The sequence below is a fragment of the Helianthus annuus genome, chromosome 16, assembly GCF_002127325.2.
Source record: "Helianthus annuus cultivar XRQ/B chromosome 16, HanXRQr2.0-SUNRISE, whole genome shotgun sequence".
Classification (NCBI taxonomy): domain Eukaryota; kingdom Viridiplantae; phylum Streptophyta; class Magnoliopsida; order Asterales; family Asteraceae; genus Helianthus; species Helianthus annuus.
The window spans coordinates 70,553,718-70,573,947 of NC_035448.2; the positions used below are offsets into that span (position 1 = coordinate 70,553,718).

General features: G+C 41.8%; 1 protein-coding gene across 1 annotated transcript; it reads left to right on the forward strand.

The window, feature by feature from the left end:
• The first annotated feature begins 391 nt into the window (after nucleotides 1-391).
• LOC110887939 lies at nucleotides 392-2,135 on the forward strand. Its single transcript, XM_022135495.1, has 4 exons — nucleotides 392-634; nucleotides 912-968; nucleotides 1,015-1,308; nucleotides 1,401-2,135. The coding sequence occupies exons 1-4, from the start codon at nucleotides 392-394 to the stop codon at nucleotides 2,133-2,135; spliced, it is 1,329 nt and encodes a 442-aa protein (XP_021991187.1).
• Nucleotides 2,136-20,230: the final 18,095 nt, after the last annotated feature.

Consider the following 20,230-nt stretch of genomic DNA (forward strand, 5'->3'; position numbering starts at 1 on the left):
CAGATCCTTTAATTCCTTTATTTTTAATGGTGGGCTGTTGGAGTATGCGATGAAAGACAAAAAGTTTACTAGATGGGCAGACAATGGGAAGCAGGGTAGCAAAATCGATCGTTTTCTGGTCTGCTCCGGGTTTTTAGGGTTATGGCCTAGTGCTTGCTTTAGGGCCTTACCGAGGATGTTCTCGGATCACAGCCCGATTGTGTTGGTCACTAAGGAATCTAACTCCGGTCCGAAGCCCTTTAGAGTTTTTAACTCGTGGTTTGGCCGGCAGGGGTTCGATTCGACGGTTAGAGAAGCGGCCAGTTCCTTTGTGGGTTGTGGGCCTGCTGATTTATGCTTGTTGAAAAAAATTGAATGGATTAGATCTCGGGTGAAGGTTTAGAGGGATGCTATGATTAAGAAAGAAGGGGAATTAGAGGCTACTGCTAGAGAAGAAATTGAGGAGTTAGAGAAATTGTTGGAAATTAGGGACTTAGCCGAGGAGGAAGAGTGGGCTCTTTCGGAGAATTTGCTTCGCATAAAGGAGATTGAAGAAAATAAGACGAAGGACCTGAAACAGAAATCGAGGGTTAGATGGGCCAAAGAGGGAGACGAAAACTCTAGCTTTTTTCATTCAATGATTAATTGTCGGAAGGCTAGTAATTCGATTCATGAGTTACGTGTTAACGGGTCGTGGTGTTCAAAACCTACTCTTATTAAGAAACATGTGTTTGAATAGCAAATTCAAAGAGGATGTTCGGGTGCGTCCAAAGTTGTCTTGTAACCTTCTCAAACGCCTGAGTGTTGAGGATGCTAATAGGCTGGTGTCGGAATTTTCCGTGGAAGAATTGAAAGTGGCAGTTTGGGATTGTGGAAGTAATCAGGCTCCCGGGCCCGATGGGTTGAATTTTAAATTTTTTAAGCATTTCTAGGATGTTTTCGAGGGAGATTTTGTTAACGTTTTGAATGAGTTTTACTCGACCGACTCGGTTAGTAGAGGTTGTGCGACGTCGTTTTTAACTCTTATTCTTAAAGTTCGGGATCCTTGCTAATCGCTTGAAGAAAGTTATTGCTTCTGTTATCTCGGAGAACCAATCGGCTTTTCTCAAAGGGAAGTTTATTCTCGATGGCCCTTTAATAATTAGTGAGACGGTGAATTGGTTAAAGAAGAAGAAAAAGAAGGCGTTTCTTTTTAAACTTGACTTCGAGAAAGCCTATGACAATGTGAACTGGGGTTTCGTGGAATCGGTGATGACTCAAATGGGCTTTCCTCAGCGTTGGTGTAGATGGGTGTCAGGGATTTTATCTTCGGCTAGAGCGGCGGTTCTTGTTAATGGGTCGCCTACGTTTGATTTCCAATGTCAAAAGGGATGTGGCAAGGGGACCCTTTATCTCCTTTTCTCTTTCTGTTGGTTATGGAGGCTCTTACGGCTTGTTTTTCTAAGGCTGTTGATCTCGGTCTGGTGGAGGGGGTCAGTCTCCCAAACAATGGGCCGATTTTGTCTCACCTTTTCTTTGTCGATGATGCCTTTGTTTTTGGGGAATGGTCGAGGGAAAGCATTCTTAATGTGGTCAGAATCCTTCGGTGCTTTCGTATATGCTCGGGGCTTAGTATTAATCTGGTTAAGTCGAGTTTAATTGGTATTGGTATTTCTGACTCGGAGGTGGTCGCTCTGGCAGCAGATATTGGGTGCAAGGCCGAACAGTTCCCCTTCAAGTATCTCGGGCTTCCGGTGGGGGCCAATATGAATCGGATTTCGAATTGGAATTCGGTGGTTGATATGTTTGAAGCTAGGTTGTCCTTGTGGAAAGCGTCGGTTTTGTCGATCGGGGGCAGGGTAACCCTTATTAAGTCTGTTTTGCAAAGCTTACCTATCTATTACTTCTCCCTATTTAAAGTGCCGGTTGGAGTCATTAAACAGTTGGAAGCTATTATGAGGAAGTTTCTGTGGGGTGGCACGGGCGCGGATAGGAAGACGTGTTGGGTTTCCTGGGAGTGTGTGACCTCTCCGATCAGCTCGGGAGGGCTCGGGATTCGTAAGCTTGGTCACGTTAATAGTGCTCTCTTGTTTAAGTGGGCATGGAGGTTTAAGGCGGAGGGTAATTCTCTTTGGGCTAAAGTAGTTTTGGCCGTTCATTCGCATAACAGATCCTAGAATTTTTTGCCGGTTAATGCATCTCTTGGTGGGGTTTGGGGTAGCAATGTGAAAGTTGTGGACAGGCCGATCCTGGGGCCGGAGCGATTCAGGCATTTTATGTTAGGGGAGGTGGGAGATGGTAGGAAGGTCGCCTTTTGGTTGGACCCATGGCTGCAAAAGGAGCCTCTCAAGTACTGTTTTCCTAATCTTTTCGAGTTGGAGGTTGAGAAAAACTGTTGTGTCCGTCACCGGATTATCAGCCCGTTCTCTAATCCCTCGGCAGCTTGGCGGTGGAAAAAAACCTCCTGATGACAGCACTGTTTTGGCTGAATGGTCAGCGCTATGTTTCTGTCTCCGTGATGTCGTTCTTTCTGTCGGCTGTGATAAGTGGAGGTGGTTGCCCGGTGATTCTCGCAGCTTCTCGGTTTCCTCAGCCTACGAGCTTTTAAGCTCAAAGGATGTTGATAACAGCAGATTTACATGGGATTGGTGTAGGTGGATCCCTCTTAAATGCAATGTGTTTGCATGGAGGGCGGTGATGGAGAGATTGCCCACGAGAGTTGAGCTACTTAAAAGAAACATCCAGGTTGGGGATGTGACGTGTCCATTATGTGAGTCAGGGGACAAGACGGCTTATCATCTTTTCACCGCTTGCGGTTTCGCCGCGACTGTTTGGGCAAAGATCAGTTTGTGGTGCAAGGTTCCTTACCTCGTGGCGTTTTCGTTTAAAGACGTTCTTGATGCGCATCGGTTTTGTAGGCTTAAAGGTAAGAAGAAATTGGCATATCAGGGCATTGTGTTGATCGCGTGTTGGTTGCTATGGAAAGCTAGGAATGTCACACCCCGACCGCGTGTAACATGCAACCGCGGCGGAAAACGTCGGGGAGTGTTGTGGACAGAATTAATTGTTATACAACCATGGAAATTAAAGTTACATTTTATTTATCAAACACGGGTGTTACATTGTCTTAAAAGGAAGTACAGAATTCAAAACATAGTTATACTAGTTCTATCTTCATTTTTTTGTCTCTAAGGCACAGGTCCGCCCTAGTATCGTGATCAACATCTTATGGAACAGCTCCTGAAAACACATGTGAAAGTAGGTACGTCAGCATAAAAATGCCTGTGAGATACATAGGTTTTGTGAAAGTGGGATTCATGACTTGAGTTTTTAAGAAATGTTTAATAGCAGTCAGTCATGAACCTTGTGATTTGTCTCGCTTTGTAAACCATTTTGAAAAACGATAATATCAGGTGACATGTATAGATAAACGTAAGGTTAAATGAATAACCTAGTAAAATGAGTTGAATAAGATAAGTTGTTTTGTAAGACAATGTTTTATGAAAGGTATGTTATTTGTATAAAATGTTATATGTCTAAACTGAAATGATTTGGATAACGCTAAGATATGTAATATTATACAAACATTTATATATAGGAAGTACCAGCGGCGTATCCACCATGTTTGCATCATATTACATACTCCACGTTACTCAAACCATTCACCCAAACCATCCACCATGTAAGATTGTTCTTGTATAACTCAATTGTCAAGTGTTATTGTGTAAATCATGTCAAATGTCGATGTTCAATGTAAACCACCAAATGTGTATGTCAATGTCAACGTGTTTATGTTCAATGTAAATCATGTAATGTGTATCCCAAAATATATCATGTACGGTAAGCGAAATGTATCAACTTAAACCATATGTAAAATGCACAAAACAAGTCGTTGAAGTAAAACGTGGTTTAAATCAACGCTATGTTCTGTGGAAAAATGCATGCTCTATTGATATTAACATTTATGCGGTATTGTGAAATATGCATACATCCAAGCCTTGAGACTGTGGCGATAAACCCTTAAACAAATTAAAGGTTTATCTAAGTTATGTATATCGAATTCGGTCATTCCTTACAATCCTATCAAACCCAGGATTTCAGGAACGGGAGTTGTCAATTCCTATGGTACCACTACCTACTAACGAACGGCGTGATCAATGTTAATGAATGCATTGTCCCATGTTAAACAAACCAAATGTCATAACAAAATGAAGGCATGTGATGTAAACAATTGTACTAAGTATGCTAAGTAAACATACGAAGCAGAAATGTTCATGTAAATCAATGTGCCCATATGCTGAGTAAACATATGTAGCAGAAATGTTCATGTAAATCAATGTGTCCATATGCTGAGTAAACATATGCAACAGAAATGTTCATGTAAATCAATGTGTCCATATGCTGAGTAAACATATGCAACAGGAATGTAATGTAAATCAATGTACTAAGTACGCAAACAAATGGGCATACATAGCATGAAATGTAATGAAATCATGTACTATAATGTACTAACGAACATAGCAGGTATATGATGTGAAAACATGGAAAGCATGAAAGTAACAGATAGGCACATGTGTTTCACCCCAAAACAGTTTGGAAAACAGTAAAAGATGGGGTTCTATGTACTCACCTGAGATTGCTTTGTAGTTCTTGTATAATAACCAAATAATGCTAGAGATCACGGAATATCAAACGGCACCTAATAGGTAGCTATGTTAATATACCGGACCGAAAACGGAAGGATCGGATAGTATGGGGGTTCGTAAACCAAACGAGCATGGAGACTCGTGTAACATGGTTTAACAAAGCCTACATACTAACATGAAACCTAACCTAAGTGCTTGCGACCCATTACGACCCGTTTAGGTAGCTTATGCCACCTTAACGCGTCGTTCGCGTAGAACGCGTTTGAAACGCCTAACATCGTGACCACAAGGCATAACCTCGGAAGGTTATAGCTATGGTCACCTAATGTGTTTGGTCGGATCCTAATGATCGACCAAATGGGTCGGGTTCGAAAGTATAAGCGGTGGTTTAGATCGCTTACCTTACGACCCTATATATGCACTATACTAAAAGTGACGAGCTAAGCATGTTAGAACATGCTTAACTAAGATTAGAAAACAGGTTTGGCATCAAAACAAACGGCTTTGATGCTCACGAGTAGTTTGGTTACAAAATATGCAAGAATGCATATTTTGGCCGAAACTACGACTCGTCACTGAGCCTAGATAACGTGGTAATCAGTAGGTATAGTCACTAGCTACAGACTATAACCATCGTGATCACGCTCACGTTATGAAGTTCCATGAACTTCGGGTTGACCATAGGCTGGTCAATGCAGAAAGTCAACAAAACGTTGACTTTCGGACTCGAAAAGCGAATAAAAGAGCGAAAGAATACTTATGGAGGGTCCCCGAATGCTAATCTAGATCAAAGAGCTCAGGTATGAAGCAATGGCATCAACTTAGAGCATTTTGATCAGATTTGTGTGGGTTTTATATCAAAGGGGGGGTATTTATAGGAAAAGTAGAGCCGTTAGGATCGTTTCTTGAATATCGTGCCACGATCTTGAGCGTCCACTTGTCAAAATGTTGTGGTTACTGAAAATGGCCCTTGGCTCTTGATTGGGTGAAAGGGCATTGCCCTTTGGTGTGTTTGAAAGGCCAGATTTGCAAGAAAGACAAAAATTTGGTTACTGGAAGTGCCATGCGGCCCGCATCAGGATATGCAGAAACTCAGGCGGGCCGCCTGGGCCTATCTGATCTGCATATACTTACAAAAATGGCAGTTTTGGTCCCTGTTGCGTATTTAAGCCATTTCCGACACTTCTAAGGCCCGTAAAGCCAACTTTAAGACCCTAAAATGATGCCTAAACATTGTGGACATGAAACATGCTCAAAAATGTTCCGGATGTTGGTTCGTTTGGCCGTATGATCGCGATGTTCGGTTAATTACGACGGAATGCGCATAAGCGCGAAAAACGATCCAAATGACGCGACGAATGGATTTTTCTCATGCTAAACACTAAGGCATAATATTATAATGCTTACATAAATTTTTGGATGTCCGGATGTATTCAGAACGTAAGTTATGCGCGAAAGTGCAAACTTGTGCACTTTTTGACACTTTTAGTCCCTGAATGACCCAAAAGTTTGTTTTAGCATACCAAACCCCTCAAAGCCTATTTCTAAGCTATGTAAAGGATATTTATGGTATGTTTAACTTATGGACATGTTCCGGAATGTTCGTTACAGTTCAAATTGGCATACTTTCACAGTTTGTCAAGTTTAGTCCCTGTAAGCGAATTAACTTGTTTTTGCCATACCAAAGCCTTCAAAACTTATTTCTAAGTTATGTAAAGGTTATTTAAGGTATGTTGAGTATATGTTGATGTTCCGGATTATTTGTCGCATTAAACTGAGCACGTTTAAGCACCAGTTAGCGTATAACTCTCCAGAAAGCAATGTAGAGTTTGAAATTGAACAAAAGTCAAAATATGAAAAATGTAAAACACAACCAAACAAACATTGGGATAAAATAACATTGTTTTATTGATAACTGAACTGTTCATAATGATTACAAGCACAAATGTTACAAGGAATGACTTGGTCTTTAGTGGTTTAAATCCTAATCCGGATGAGGTGTTTTGTTCGATTAAGTCTTTAGGGTTTCTTTGGTTTAAGAATAGATCTAAATGTATAGATATGTCGTGGGCGGATTGGTGTAAATTTGTATAGTGTTGTTTTGTTTGGCCGCTTGGGTTTTTCGGGTTGGTCGTGTTTAATGAAGTTTTCCTTTCAAAAAAAAAATGTTTGAAAGATTTATTCTTGGAAGCCACCTACTTATGACATGATGATTTCTATAATCTGATTTTATATGAGCCGGGAGTACAAGATGATTTTTATGGGCCAGCGATTTTATATCTCTTTTTGGGGATTTTGGTTATATTTCCGAACGAAAGTTGAAAAGGAATTTTGGCGACTTTAGTGGTGGATCGGGAGCTAAATGCAATCTGACAGAATTGAAGATCCTCACAATGAAGTTAATTATTTAATTTTTATCGTTGAAGTTTGAACCCTATCGTATGCCTATTATCTTGAAAAGTAAGATAAGGAGCTTTGATCGACAAGATATAGGAGAGTCTACATTTGCGGGGGGAAATGACAATGAAGATTTTGGGTATTTAGCTGATTTGAAGATTCGAAGATGACATCGGATTTACTTTTGAAGATCATTTGAAGAATTGATAGCATCATTCTCGGAGGAATATTGTTGGGTCAAAATGGAGAATGATGTTATCAATTACACTGACGTTATTTAGCGTCTTTATTGTTGTGTATAGGCTGGCGTTTGTATTTGTGATAGTTGGATATTTTAGTGAGTTTAGTAGGTTTTCCAAGCAAGAGACGGCTTTCTTGGAGGACAAGGCTCAGGGGCTATATATAGAGTACAAAACCTCATTTGTGAGGTGTGCATTTTGTGAGCCACCACCCCGGGGGAGCTCACCCGAGGTGGATGATTAGTTTTGTATTTCTTTATCCAAATCAATAAAATTATCTATCTTTCTATTGTTTATCTTTGTTCTTGGCTCAAAATCACTCGTCTCACTATTATTCACCGAAACGAGACTGAAATCGAATCGTTTTAGAACTATCATTTCGTATCAGAGCCTCGGTGGCTCGTTTCAGTTTCGGTTTGATTGGATTTACACCGGAAAACCGCCGGAGACATAAAACAGAGTGTAGTTTTGTGTTCTGAAGAAATTTTCAAGATCTGCGATTTTACCGAACCGAGACTGATTTTGTATCAGAGCCTCGGTGGCTCGTTTTAGTTTACGGTTCGGGTGAATCTTTACCAGAAAAACCCGCCGGAGACGTAAAAACTAGCAAAGATATGGTGATTTTTTTAACAATGAGAACATTAATTAATGTAACTATAAAAACCACCATTCAAGTCTAACAAAAATACTGGGAAGATTCTTAATCAAACAGACTCAACATTACATTCTTCAAAAAGATAAAAACCTAGATCATTTCTCACTCTTCGTCTTCGTCTTAATCATCATCATTTGCTCCAGCCGCAGCATTCAAAGCATTCAACCTCTCGATAAGCTTCTGTTTCCTCTCGTCATAAGTTAGCTTCTTAAGGTTGTACCTCTTGTGCTCCTTAGGTTGCTACTTCTCAGACTTCTTAGGAGACGGGTCAGCACGAACGACTGCATACTGTTGGGTCAAAATGGAGAATGATGTTATCAATTACACTGGCGTTATTTAGCGTCTTTATTGTTGTGTATAGGCTGACGTTTTTATTTGTGATAGTTGGATATTTTAGTGAGTTTAGTAGGTTTTCCAAGCAAGAGGCGGCTTGCTTGGAGGACAAGGCTCAGGGGCTATATATAAAGTACAAAACCTCATTTGTGAGGTGTGCATTTTGTGAGCCACCACCCCGGAGGAGCTCACTTGGGGTGGATGATTAGTTTTGTATTTCTTTATCCAAATCAATGAAATTATCTATCTTTTTATTGTTTTTCTTTGTTCTTGGCTCAAAATCACCCGTCTCACTATTATTCACCGAAACGAGACTGAAATCAGATCGTTTCGGAACTATCAAACTATCATTGGAACCATTGTTGAGCAGTCTCGAGTCGAAACCACTAATAGGTGGTCTCGAGTCGAAACCACTGTTGCAGCCACTGGTGGTGGTCTCGGGTCACAACCACTGATGTTGCCGCTGATGGGTGGTCTCGAGTCAAAACCACTGGTCTCAAATTGTGAATATTTGAGTCGAGATCAAGAGATCTCGAGTCGCAACCTGCCTGGTCTCGAGTCCCCTGATGTGTGCTCACCTTGTCTCGAGTCGAAACCATGAGTCGAAGCCACTGTTGTCTTGACTCGTGACAGCTGGTGGAATCTTTCTAGAACCTTATCCATTCAGTACGAACCAATCATTTTTCCTTAACATGTTTCTATCCTCCGTACAATCACTAAAATGGATCAAATCAGCATCTTTTCAAATGTTCATCACATGTTCAAACAGTTCATCATATAGGGTTTTCATCACAATCAATCATGTTTATTCAAAACAAATCCATACTAGCATATTATACCTAATCAGTGCACTATTTATGAATCATCATCAGCTCCTAACAACTAGCATACATTCCTCGGTTCAGAAGCACATACACACATTCTTATATGTCATAACAATCTTGCATATTATCATATCATCAAACAACATTATCATATAGAATCATACAGAAACATGTTTTGCATATCATCCTATTATCAATACTCATCCATTTCCATATTACCTAACACACCATCTAAACATCAAGCTAGCATAATAATCATCTAATCATTTTAACCCACTTAGCCATATAGAAACATGTATATCATTCATCAAACGCACACCTTTGCCATACATTGTCAACTATAATGAAAGGAGCAACTAACCAATTCAAGTGTGGGCAAAAAGGTGTAGAGTAATGAAGAATGAGGCTCCCAAACGGTGCTTACGAGCTGATCTGAGGCTTCCGATGGCTGCCGGTTTGAACCCGAGAGGAGGAGAGGAGGTGCTGTTGTTGTTAGGGTTTAGGATTTTCTAGAGAGAGATAGAGAGAGCAAGAGGGAGAGTGAGAGAGGGAGATTAAGGGAATGTTTGGAATTTGATGTAATTGATGGTTGCCGAAAATGGCAATATCGGCCATCAACATGGGTTTTATACCCCTTTATAAAGTCGTGCACCCTAAGGGATTCCGAGTGGGCTTAATGGGTGAGCGGCCCAACTGTTTCGGGTTAGTCGAGACCGAGTGGTCTTGAGTCGGAACCTTATGGTTTCGGTTCGATAATATACATCAAATGTTAATTTATACCATACACGCATAACACACAAAGATTCAAATAATGCACCGAAACAAGTAACAAGTTTTCATTTACTATCATATATATACACATAACGCTATTACATAATAAGGTTGCTCGGGAAAACCCTAAGTGTCACATTATCCCCAAGTTTTTAGAACTTTCGTCCCGAAAGTTAAAGCGTAGCCACTGACAAGCTAGTGTTGTACGAGAATGTTTTCGCGGGGTGTCACATCATCCCCCCGTTAGTTTGGAATTCCGTCCCGAAATTCCGCTGTAGCTTCAGTGCTGGGAGTTCCGTTTGCAAACAACTGAGGATACATGCGCTTCATCTGGTCTTCCCGTTCCTAGGTAAACTCTGGGCCACAGCGCGAGTTCCAGTGAACTCGTACAATAGGTATCTTGCTACGCTTGAGGGTCTTGGTCTCTCGATCCATGATCTCAACCGGTTCCTCAATGAAGCGTAACTGATCGTCAATAGTAAGATCCTTAAAAGGAACGATGAGTGTTTCATCTGACGGACACTTCTTCAGATTAGACACGTGGAAAACGTTGTGCACCGCACTCAGCTCTTCAGGCGGATTCAACCTGTAAGCTACCTTACCCATCCTCTCGATAATTTCGAATTGCCCGACATATCGCCGATTAAGTTTGCACCCGTTTACCAAAACGAACCACACCCTTCTAGGGTGAGACTTTAAGTAGAACCCGTCCCCGACCTGGAATTCTAGAGGTTTCCTATGCTTATCAGCATAGCTTTTCTGACGGTCGCGAGCTGCCGCCATGCGTTGTCTGATCTTGGCAATCTTTTCTGTTGTGTCGACTACAAGTTTCGGGCCGGTAATTTGACTTTCACCATCTTCCGCACAACACAGAGGTGACCGGCATTTACGACCATACAATGCCTCAAAGGGTGCTGCCTGAATGCTAGTGTGGTAGATGTTGTAAGAAAGCTCTACCAAAGGTAGGTGTCGTTCCCACCCGTTTCCAAAATCAATGACACATGCTCTCAGCATGTCTTCCAGTGTTTGGATGGTGCGTTCAGTTTGACCATCGGTTTGCGGGTGGTAAGCAGTGCTCATATCTAAACGTGAGCCAAAGGATCTATACGTAGCTTGCCATAGCTCGGATGTAAAACGGGGGTCGCGATCGGAAATGATAGAAATTGGCACTCCGTGCCTAGCAACTATTTCCTTCAAATAGATAGCAGCGAGCTTCGAATACTTGTCTATTTCCTTGATCGGGAGGAAGTGTGCAGACTTGGTTAAGCGGTCCACGATCACCCAAATGGTATCTTTTCCACTTTGGGACCTTGGTAGGCCTGTAACGAAATCCATGGAAATTTGTTCCCATTTCCATGTTGGCAACTCTGGCTGTTGCAATAAGCCCGACGGCTTCTGATATTCGACCTTGACCCTAGCGTAGGTCAAGCATTTGCTAAAGTACTTAGCAATAATAACTTTCATGTTAGGCCACAAATACAGGGTCTTGAGATCGTGATATATTTTATCGGAGCTAGGGTGTATCGAGTAGAGAGACTTGTGTGCCTCGCCCATCACAAGTTCTCGTAGATCTCTATAAGATGGAATCCAGATACGGTCTGCAAAATAGTGAATACCGTCGTCCTTGAGTTCGAGCCGTTTCTCCATGCCCCGTAGAGATTCATGGCACACCCCAAAAACATCGCAGCGGAATTTAAAACGTAGTGGTGACGGAAGCTGGTGCCCATTTCTATCCTGTTGTTTGATGCATTTTAGTGTTGGACATTATTATTTAATTAAAACGTCGATTTTAAACTTATCGTCCCAAACCACAACATAACCATGACAAAATAAAGTAGTCTTTTTATCCTCACGGATCTTATTACATTTTAGTCCCAGAAAGTTTAAAAGTCAGTCCAACATTTTAAGTGACAAAACATGCATCGACAAACACAAGATACACCATAATCCTGAAGCCGCACTCAAGTACCTGTAGAACACGTTAAAATCAAGTGTCAACACAAAGGAATGTGAGTTCACTTAATTGTTTACTAACAGATTTTATTTCAAGGAAAACTTTCTAATTAGGTGTTTATTTAAAAACAATTCAGGAAATTTTTAGAAAGTCCATTTTACTTCCTTAATAAAATCCATGGGCATCCATCGGTTCATTACTCCGATAGTGCAGTACTGCCCAAGTTTTGTATATTAAATTCTAGCGTCTATTTTCAGACTCGTATGTTAGCTAGACGGAACTATATATTAACCATGCAGGGATAATCAAAGCTAGACAATAAACAGAATCTTAATTCTTCGTTTGACATTGACTCGGGGCGACCGGTCACGACGGGGTTGTCAACCCGATAGATCTACCAACAATTCCTCGCGTACAATACTTATCTGATTAAACGACATCATGGGCGCAGGGTTCTTCCTCGAAGAACGAGATGATGTCTTCCTCACGTACAATATATATATCCTACTAATATGACAATTTAATATACTACGACTTACGAATTCCCCTGTCACTCAAGTGTTGGGACTCAGTCCGGAATTCATTCCCATTTCGTACGGTCTCGTTTCTCTTAAGAAATACCGCACTCCATATTCATTCTTCAAAATCGTTTTACTCCGAAACTTGTGATTTGTCAAATTCATATATTTTCAGCGAAAATATATATTTTATATTAAAAGGTATGTTTTATATCAAAAACATTATTAAACCCTTTTTAACGACGTGTTCCACCCCCAAAATATATATAAAACAGTAAAAAGAGGGGTTTAGTGACACTCACCTTTGGGTGCGTATTTTAATACCGCAATCCCAGAAATTGATTATATACGTCCTAATATGGGAACAATTCTAAATCAATATACATTTAATCATAAAAATCCCAAGTTTCTCCGTTTCATAGAATTATCACATAACTTTGAGATTTTCTCGAAAAGATGTCATTTTTGATTATGTTGGCACGTTAATATATATATGAGTCCATACATATATATTTATTTATTATTTCGCGACTTGAACGATTTTATTGGTGACCATTATTGTGTAAACCCGTTAACTCTCTCGTTTATATGCAATATATCTATAATTTGCGCGTTGTAATATATATACATACATGTTCATATAATTTAGCATCGTAACACGCGAAACATTACTAACTTAACTATTTTGTCATTTTTTAAAGCAAACATATATAAACATCTCATATGTACTGATGACGGGGGTAGCCCAAGACTAAATAAAGTGACTAAATATGCAAATGCTTAAATGGTTAAACGGTTCAAGGATTAAAAAGCTGTAAGATGGGAAAAGCGAGGAGGAAACAGTGGCCTGTCACATCCGGAGCTCGCTTCACCAAACCTCGACCGCAAAAGCAGAGCAGGTCTGCACAATACACGCTATTACCCAGGGGTCAAAAGCCTTCAACCCCAAAAGGGGAAACCCTCCACTGCAAGCAGGATTACTAGTCTAATACATGCCACTTTGGGAGATGTCTTCCCTTATAAAATGACACTTCATTTACTCCAGAAAACATCCCCTGATCAGCTAAGATTCTCTAATCTCTGGTCACTCGTGTGGAGGACTTGCTTACGTACAAGTCACTCCTTTTCACATCCACCACACACATTCTGTTTGCTCTCACTTCTGGATCTGAGTACACCTCAGAGAAAGAATATTCAGCAAACAACAACTACTAACTAGTAAACCTCCTTCCACGTCTTGCAAACGTGGGGGGACCCCGCGACCTGCGTTAGGCAAGGTTGAACCCTTCAACCTTTTTGCCTAACCAACTCAGCTACTATCTTTGGTCTCGTGTTTGTTGCATCAACAAGTTGGCGCCCACCGTGGGGCTACGCCGCTATTCTTCTCAAAAAAGACCTAGTAGTGTAGCTCTCTTCACTTAAAAGTCACCATGTCTGAAAGTGGATCTCCGGGAGAAGTAAATCAGATTCCAAACACTTCCACCCCGGGTAGTAGCCAAGCTGATGTGGCTATACCAACATCTTTCTCGACTCCGGGGAGCACACCCGAGTTCCTTACCTTCAACACACCAACTCCGTCCAGATCTGGGGTTCCGTCTCCCAATGTCGGTGCATCTGACACCCCAACACGTGTTGAACTTACCCCCGAGGGGGTCGCAAATAATTTCCTTGAGTTAAGGTCACTTCTTAACCAGCATGTGAGTAGAGAAAGGGAAAAAGGTATAAGGATTCGTTTAGACTATGACGAACCCGAACCAACGCTGTCTCCCGGACCACCCCTACCTCCTTTTACCACAAGAAGTGAGGCTGGTCCCAGCAACCCTCCAAACCCTCACCCTTATCTGTCCACTATGACAAATCCTACGGTGCATCCTATCCTCTCTTCCCAACCGATTACTAGTGGTGCTCTTTGGGACACGAGCTAACGCTTGACCAGCTCCTACAGTCCCCAGTGACAAGCTATCCAGCTTCTGTAACAACCACATGGGAGCAAGCTCTGTCCGTACTCCCTTTGGCACGAAGTGCTGTTATGAGCACCCGTCTCGGAATAAACTGCTCGGTTGGTCCAGGAAGCCTTCAAGGCTTCAACCTCATACCCAATATGATGACCCAGATGATGGCCAACTTCCCGTGGCAACACTTCATTAATCAAGTGCTAGCCACTCAGGGGAATCACGACAATAGTAACAATGTAGATACAAGGACTGAAGAGGAGTTGGCTAAACCCTATAAGCCAAGTAACCTTTCATGCTTCTCAAGGCAGATAGCCGATTATGATTTCCAGTCAAAGATCAAGATGCCGACCCACATCAGAACGTATGATGGGACTGAAGATCCTGAGGACCATCTCCAGATCTTCACTGGTGCAACCCGAATAAAAAAATGATCAAACGCCGAATGTTGCCTAATGTTCATGCAAACCCTTGTTGGATCCGCCAGAATCTGGTTCAACGACCTACCTGCTCAAAGCATTCGAAGCTTTGATGACCTCAGCAGGGGTTTTCTGGCAAACTTCTCCCAACAAAGGCGATATGTCAAAGACGTAACAGTAATCTTCCAGATAAAACAACGTGATGATGAAAGTCTTCGAGCATTCATTGAACGATACAAAAAGGAAGGTCTGACCTATGTAGGGGCAGACGAGAAAATGAGAGTGGTTGGCTTTATGAATGCCATAACCTCTAAATACCTCACACGAGATTTCAACAAATCTCTGCCCAAAACCTTGGAAGAAGCCCTTGAAAGGACCGAAGCTCACATTCGGGGAGAGGAAGCTGTAGACATCAAGGAACAAAGGAAAAGAGGATCAGGCTGGCGAAGCAATAGCCCAGCTAGAAAGAGGGGAAATTTCAACTCCTATGACAGGCGGTCAAAGGGTTCAGACCCTCGAAGGTCTGAAGGTCGGAACCCTTCAAGCTGAGAAAAAGGCATAAGTTTCACTCCCCTCACAAAAACCCCTCAAGAAATCCTGGAAACAGAAGAAGTCAAACAAAACTTTAGACCTCCCAGGCCTCTCCCCAAAAGCAGATTAAATGAGAACTCCACGCAATTCTGTGAGTTTCATGAAGAAAAGGGTCACCACACCAATGATTGCTTCCAACTAAAGCAGAGAATTGAAGAGGCTGTTAAGTCAGGAGAACTCGCTCATTTGGTAAAAGGAGTTCGAGACAAGATGGCTGAAGGCAAGGGAAAGGAAGTCAATATGGTGTACTCTAATGAAAAGGTTCCTCACAAGAGGCAGCGGTTGGAAGCTTGGGAGCTTCAGTGTGTCTGCTTCCCCCCTACGGAGAAGGACCTACTTTCCAGTCATCTCGTGGTAGAAGCCACCGTGGGAACGCTACAAACATGTAAGGCATACATAGATACTGGGGCAGCCACTGAAATCATGTTCGAAAAGTTCTTCAATCGTTTGAGCAATGACGAACGTTCAAGGCTTCAACCTTCTGGAACCTCTATAAAAGGTATCGCTGACATACCCCTCAAGCCTTTGGGGCAGCTAACCCTTGATGTTCATTTCAGTGAAGGATTAAAAGAAAGAACCCAATCATTAACCTTCGTGGTTATCAACATCCCCTCAAGCTATGACGTGATCATTGGGAGACCCGGACAGTGTGCATTTTACATGGCAGTGTCTGTTGGCCATGGCACGGTTAAATTTCCTACCGAAAGGGGCATAGCAACCCTTCAACCCTCGCAGGAAGCTTACATAATCGAGGGTGAAAACAAAAACAGTGAGGAAGACAGGCAAAGGTTGGTCATAAACCCTAAATACCCTGAGCAACAGATAAGAGTCAACCCAAACCTTGCTCAGGAGACCCTTTCATACCTTGAAAAGTTGCTAACACATTACAGTGATGTATTCGCTTGGTGTCCAGAAGATATGACCGGAATCCCTCGGAACATTGCCGAGCACGAATTAAGAATACCATCGGATGTCAAGCCAGTGGTCCAAAAGAAAAGAAGCCTGGCACCCGAGAGAAGTCTGGCAGCCTGCCAAGAGGTTGAAAAGCTTGTGTCGGCCGGCATTCTCCGAGAAGTCAAGTACCAATCATGGGTTGCAAACCCGGTTATGGTCAAGAAACCTGACAACTCTTGGAGAATGTGAATAGATTTTAAAGATCTTAACAAAGCTTGTCCTAAAGTTTGTTACCCACTACCGGAAATTGATCTCAAGGTCGATTCCCTCACAGGATACTCGTTTAAATGCTTTCTTGATGCATACAAAGGTTATCACCAAATCCTCATGAAGAAAGAGGATGAGGAAAAAACAGCCTTTCACACGGACAAAGGGATCTTCTGTTATCAAAAGATGCCTTTTGGCCTCAAAAATGCAGGAGCTACCTATCAACGGCTCGTCGACAAGGCCTTTGAAAGCCAAATTGGCAAAAACATGGAGGCATACGTTGACGATTTGGTGATTAAAAGCAAAACGGAACATCAAATGCTTGACGATATTCAAGAAACTTTCAAGAACCTCAGAAAGGTTAACATGAAGCTTAATCCGGAAAAATGCTCATTTGGATTCGAGGAGGGAAAATTCTTGGGTCACATTGTTGGAAAGCAAAGCATCAAAGCCAACCCTAACAAAGTGAAAGCCGTCCTCGAAGCTAAACCACTAAGAACCAAAAGGGAGGTTGAAAGCTTAAATGGGAAGCTTGCAGCCTTGAAGCGTTTTACCTCAAAATTGGCCGAAAGATCTCTGCCCTTCTACAAAACGCTCAAGAACTGTTCAGACAAGAAGGATTTCAAATGGACCGATGAAGCTGAAGAAGCTTTCAACCAAATGAAGCAACATCTAGCTTCCCTACCAGATATCGCAGCACCAGAAACCGGGGAGGTAATATCGGTGTACCTTTCAATCGCTGACGAGGCCATCAGTGCAGTCCTCACCATTGAGCGAAACAAGGCCCAGGTACCCGTTTATTTTTTCAGCAAAACTCTAAAATTAGCTGAAACTAAATATCCTTCCCTCGAAAAACTTGCCCTAGCCCTAGTTCAAACAGCTAGAAGGCTTAGGAGGTACTTCCAAGCACATCCTATTCAAGTGGTCACTGACCAACCTGTCAAGAATGTGCTTGAAAAGCCTGAAAACTCAGGAAGGCTAGCAAAATGGGCAGTGGAACTGGGTGAGCACAACATCACCTATGTCCCACGAAAAGCCATCAAAGCTCAAGTTCTGGCCGACTTCCTCGTGGAAGTCCCAAACCAAACAATTAACGAAGTAAACACCACAACCACTGAACCTTCCAACCCTGAAGCCTGGAAATTATTTACTGATGGGGCTTCAAGCGTTGAAGGGTCAGGAGCTGGTTTAGTTCTAATCAACCCTGAAGGGTTAGAATTTACATATGCTCTCCGTTTTAATTTTCAGACCACCAATAATGAGGTTGAATACGAGGCACTAATCGCCGGTTTAAGACTGGCGAAAGAAATGAAAGTTCAGAAGCTTGAAGTGTTCACAGATTCATTGCTAGTCTCAAGCCAAGTCAACGACAGCTACATTGCTAAAGAACCCAACATGAGAAGATATAAAGAGAAATCCAAGGAGTTGATGAACACCTTCCAAACATGCAGCATCAAGCAAATTCCAAGGTCCCAAAACAAAAAGGCCGATGCCTTAAGTAAATTAGCGTCCCTCACCTTTGCCCACCTCACTAAAAAGGTGTTGGTTGAAGTGTTGAAGGCTCCATCGATTGATGAATTGGAAGTCCAAGATATAGTCACTGAGGAAGATCCAAACTGGATGACTCCCATCAAAAAATTCCTTCGAAATGGTGAACTACCCAACGATCAAATAGAAGCCGAAAGGGTTAAAATCAAAGCAAGACAATATGTGTTACAAGGAGAAACCCTCTACAAAAAGGGTTACCTTGCCCCCTTGCTAAGATGTGTTGGTCCTGAACAAAGCAAGTATTTGATCAAGGAAATACACGAAGGAGTATGTGGAGCCCATTTTGGAGCAAGATCGGTGGTTGTAAAACTCATGAACCTTGGATATTTCTGGCCGTCGATGCATCGTGACACCATTGAGCAATTGAAGAAATGTGATGCTTGTCAAATCCATGCCCCAATCCCAAGAAGTCCCAAACATGATCTTGTTCCAATAACCTCGGCATGGCCATTCCATAAGTGGGGAATGGACATTGTTGGGCCTTTCCCTCCAAGCAAAGGAGGAGTAAAATTTTTGTTGGTAGCAGTTGACTATTTTAGCAAATGGCCAGAGGTTAAACCCCTTGCAAAGATCACAGGAAAACAAGTCATAGACTTCGTTTGGGAAAACATCATCTGCCGCTATGGGTTGCCGGGAGTGATTGTCACTGACAATGGAAAGCAATTTGCTGAAAAACCTTTCAGCCTTTGGTGCAAAGAATACAGGATCAACCAGATCTTCAGCTCAGTGGCTTACCCGCAATCAAACGGCAAGGTTGAAAGAGCCAACCGAAGCATAGTGGAAGGCATCAAGACGAGATTAGGAAGATATGAAAGCAATTGGCTCGAGGAATTGCCTAGTGTTCTATGGGCAATTAGAACAACCGAAAAAACAAGCCACAAGAAAACGCCTTACAGCTTGATATTTGGATCCGAGGCTGTAATCCCTGCTGAAATAGGAGTTGTAACCCAACGAATTGTCAACATGGATCCCGAAACAAACCAACAAGAGACCATGTTGAATTTACAACTCCTAGAGGAAGCCCGAGATCAAGCCGCAATACAAGAAGCCAAATACAAGCAGAAGATGGAAGCCTACTACAACAAGAAGGTTAAGAATGAACGATTCAAACCAGGGGACCTAGTCCTCCGAAACAATGAAGCTAGCAAAAAGGAAAATCAAGGGAAGCTGGGCCCAAAATGGGAAGGTCCATACACCATCCTCGAAGCACACAAGGGTGGATCCTACAAGCTAGCAGACTCAGAAGGCAAAAGGCTTCCAAGACATTGGAACGGAAAAACCTTGAGAAAATTCTATGTTTAGACAAGAAAGTTTGGTTTGTATCAAAACGAAAACCTTTTGTAAAAAGCAAGTACTGCTTGAATGAATGAAGTTGTTTTATCAAACTTGTCTTTCTATCCTAATATCAGGTTGAGAACCTAGCAAAAAACTCCATGGCAAGGGCCATGTAAAGGGATGAGCTCCCGGGCCATATCGCTCAATAGGTTCAAGGGTTGAATGAACCTATATAAGGGGTGAGTTCCTAAATCAATACAACTCCATGAGACTTATTAAGCCAAAACAATAATGTCTCATAGACAGGTTTGAACAACCTACACCAATCGTTCCTTAAGCCTTAGACATATAACCAACAAATAGGCTTACGATATCGAGTAAATCACAAAGAAATAATGAAGAGGATAGATACTACGTCTTCTTGTTCATAAACACTAAGGCTAAGTGTCTGCAGCACTGAACCCTTTAAAGTGTAAAAAACATAAAGACAAAGTAAACTCAACAAAGACAAGGCTAAAAAAAAAAGAACGACAATTGCTAAAGGAAAAATAAGCAAACCCATCAATAAAACATACAAACCAAACCAGAGGCTATCAAGGCTTCAAACCACTCTGATAATAAGCTTGAAACGTTGAAGGCTTCAACCCAAAAACAGCTAACCAAAAGGCTTGAAGGGTTAAGAGCCTACTGAACAAATCAAGCAAAGCAAGCATAAAAACATAACACAAGTAACATAATAACCATCATATCATAGCAAAGAAAGTCATAAAAGACTTTCAGATAACAGTTAAAGCAAGTTCTAGTAACTTGCAAGATAAACTATTGTTCAAATGGCCATACAGGCCCCATACACCACCAACAGGAACCTTAAGGGTTCCTGGAAACCTAATATTGTTTAAAATAGTATTACAGACCATAAAGTGTTTTGCTAAGAAAGCTACGAATAAACATCAGATGGCAGAAGGCTTGGAACCCTCAGCTTTGGACTT

Bases quoted from the DNA above. Each gene is read 5' to 3' on its own strand.
- LOC110887939 (XM_022135495.1), top strand. From the start codon at position 392: ATGATTAAGAAAGAAGGGGAATTAGAGGCTACTGCTAGAGAAGAAATT. The intron at 969-1,014 runs GTTAGTAGAGGT...TTATTCTTAAAG, and splicing joins AGTTTTACTCGACCGACTCG to TTCGGGATCCTTGCTAATCG. The intron at 1,309-1,400 runs GTTAATGGGTCG...TTGGTTATGGAG, and splicing joins CGGCTAGAGCGGCGGTTCTT to GCTCTTACGGCTTGTTTTTC.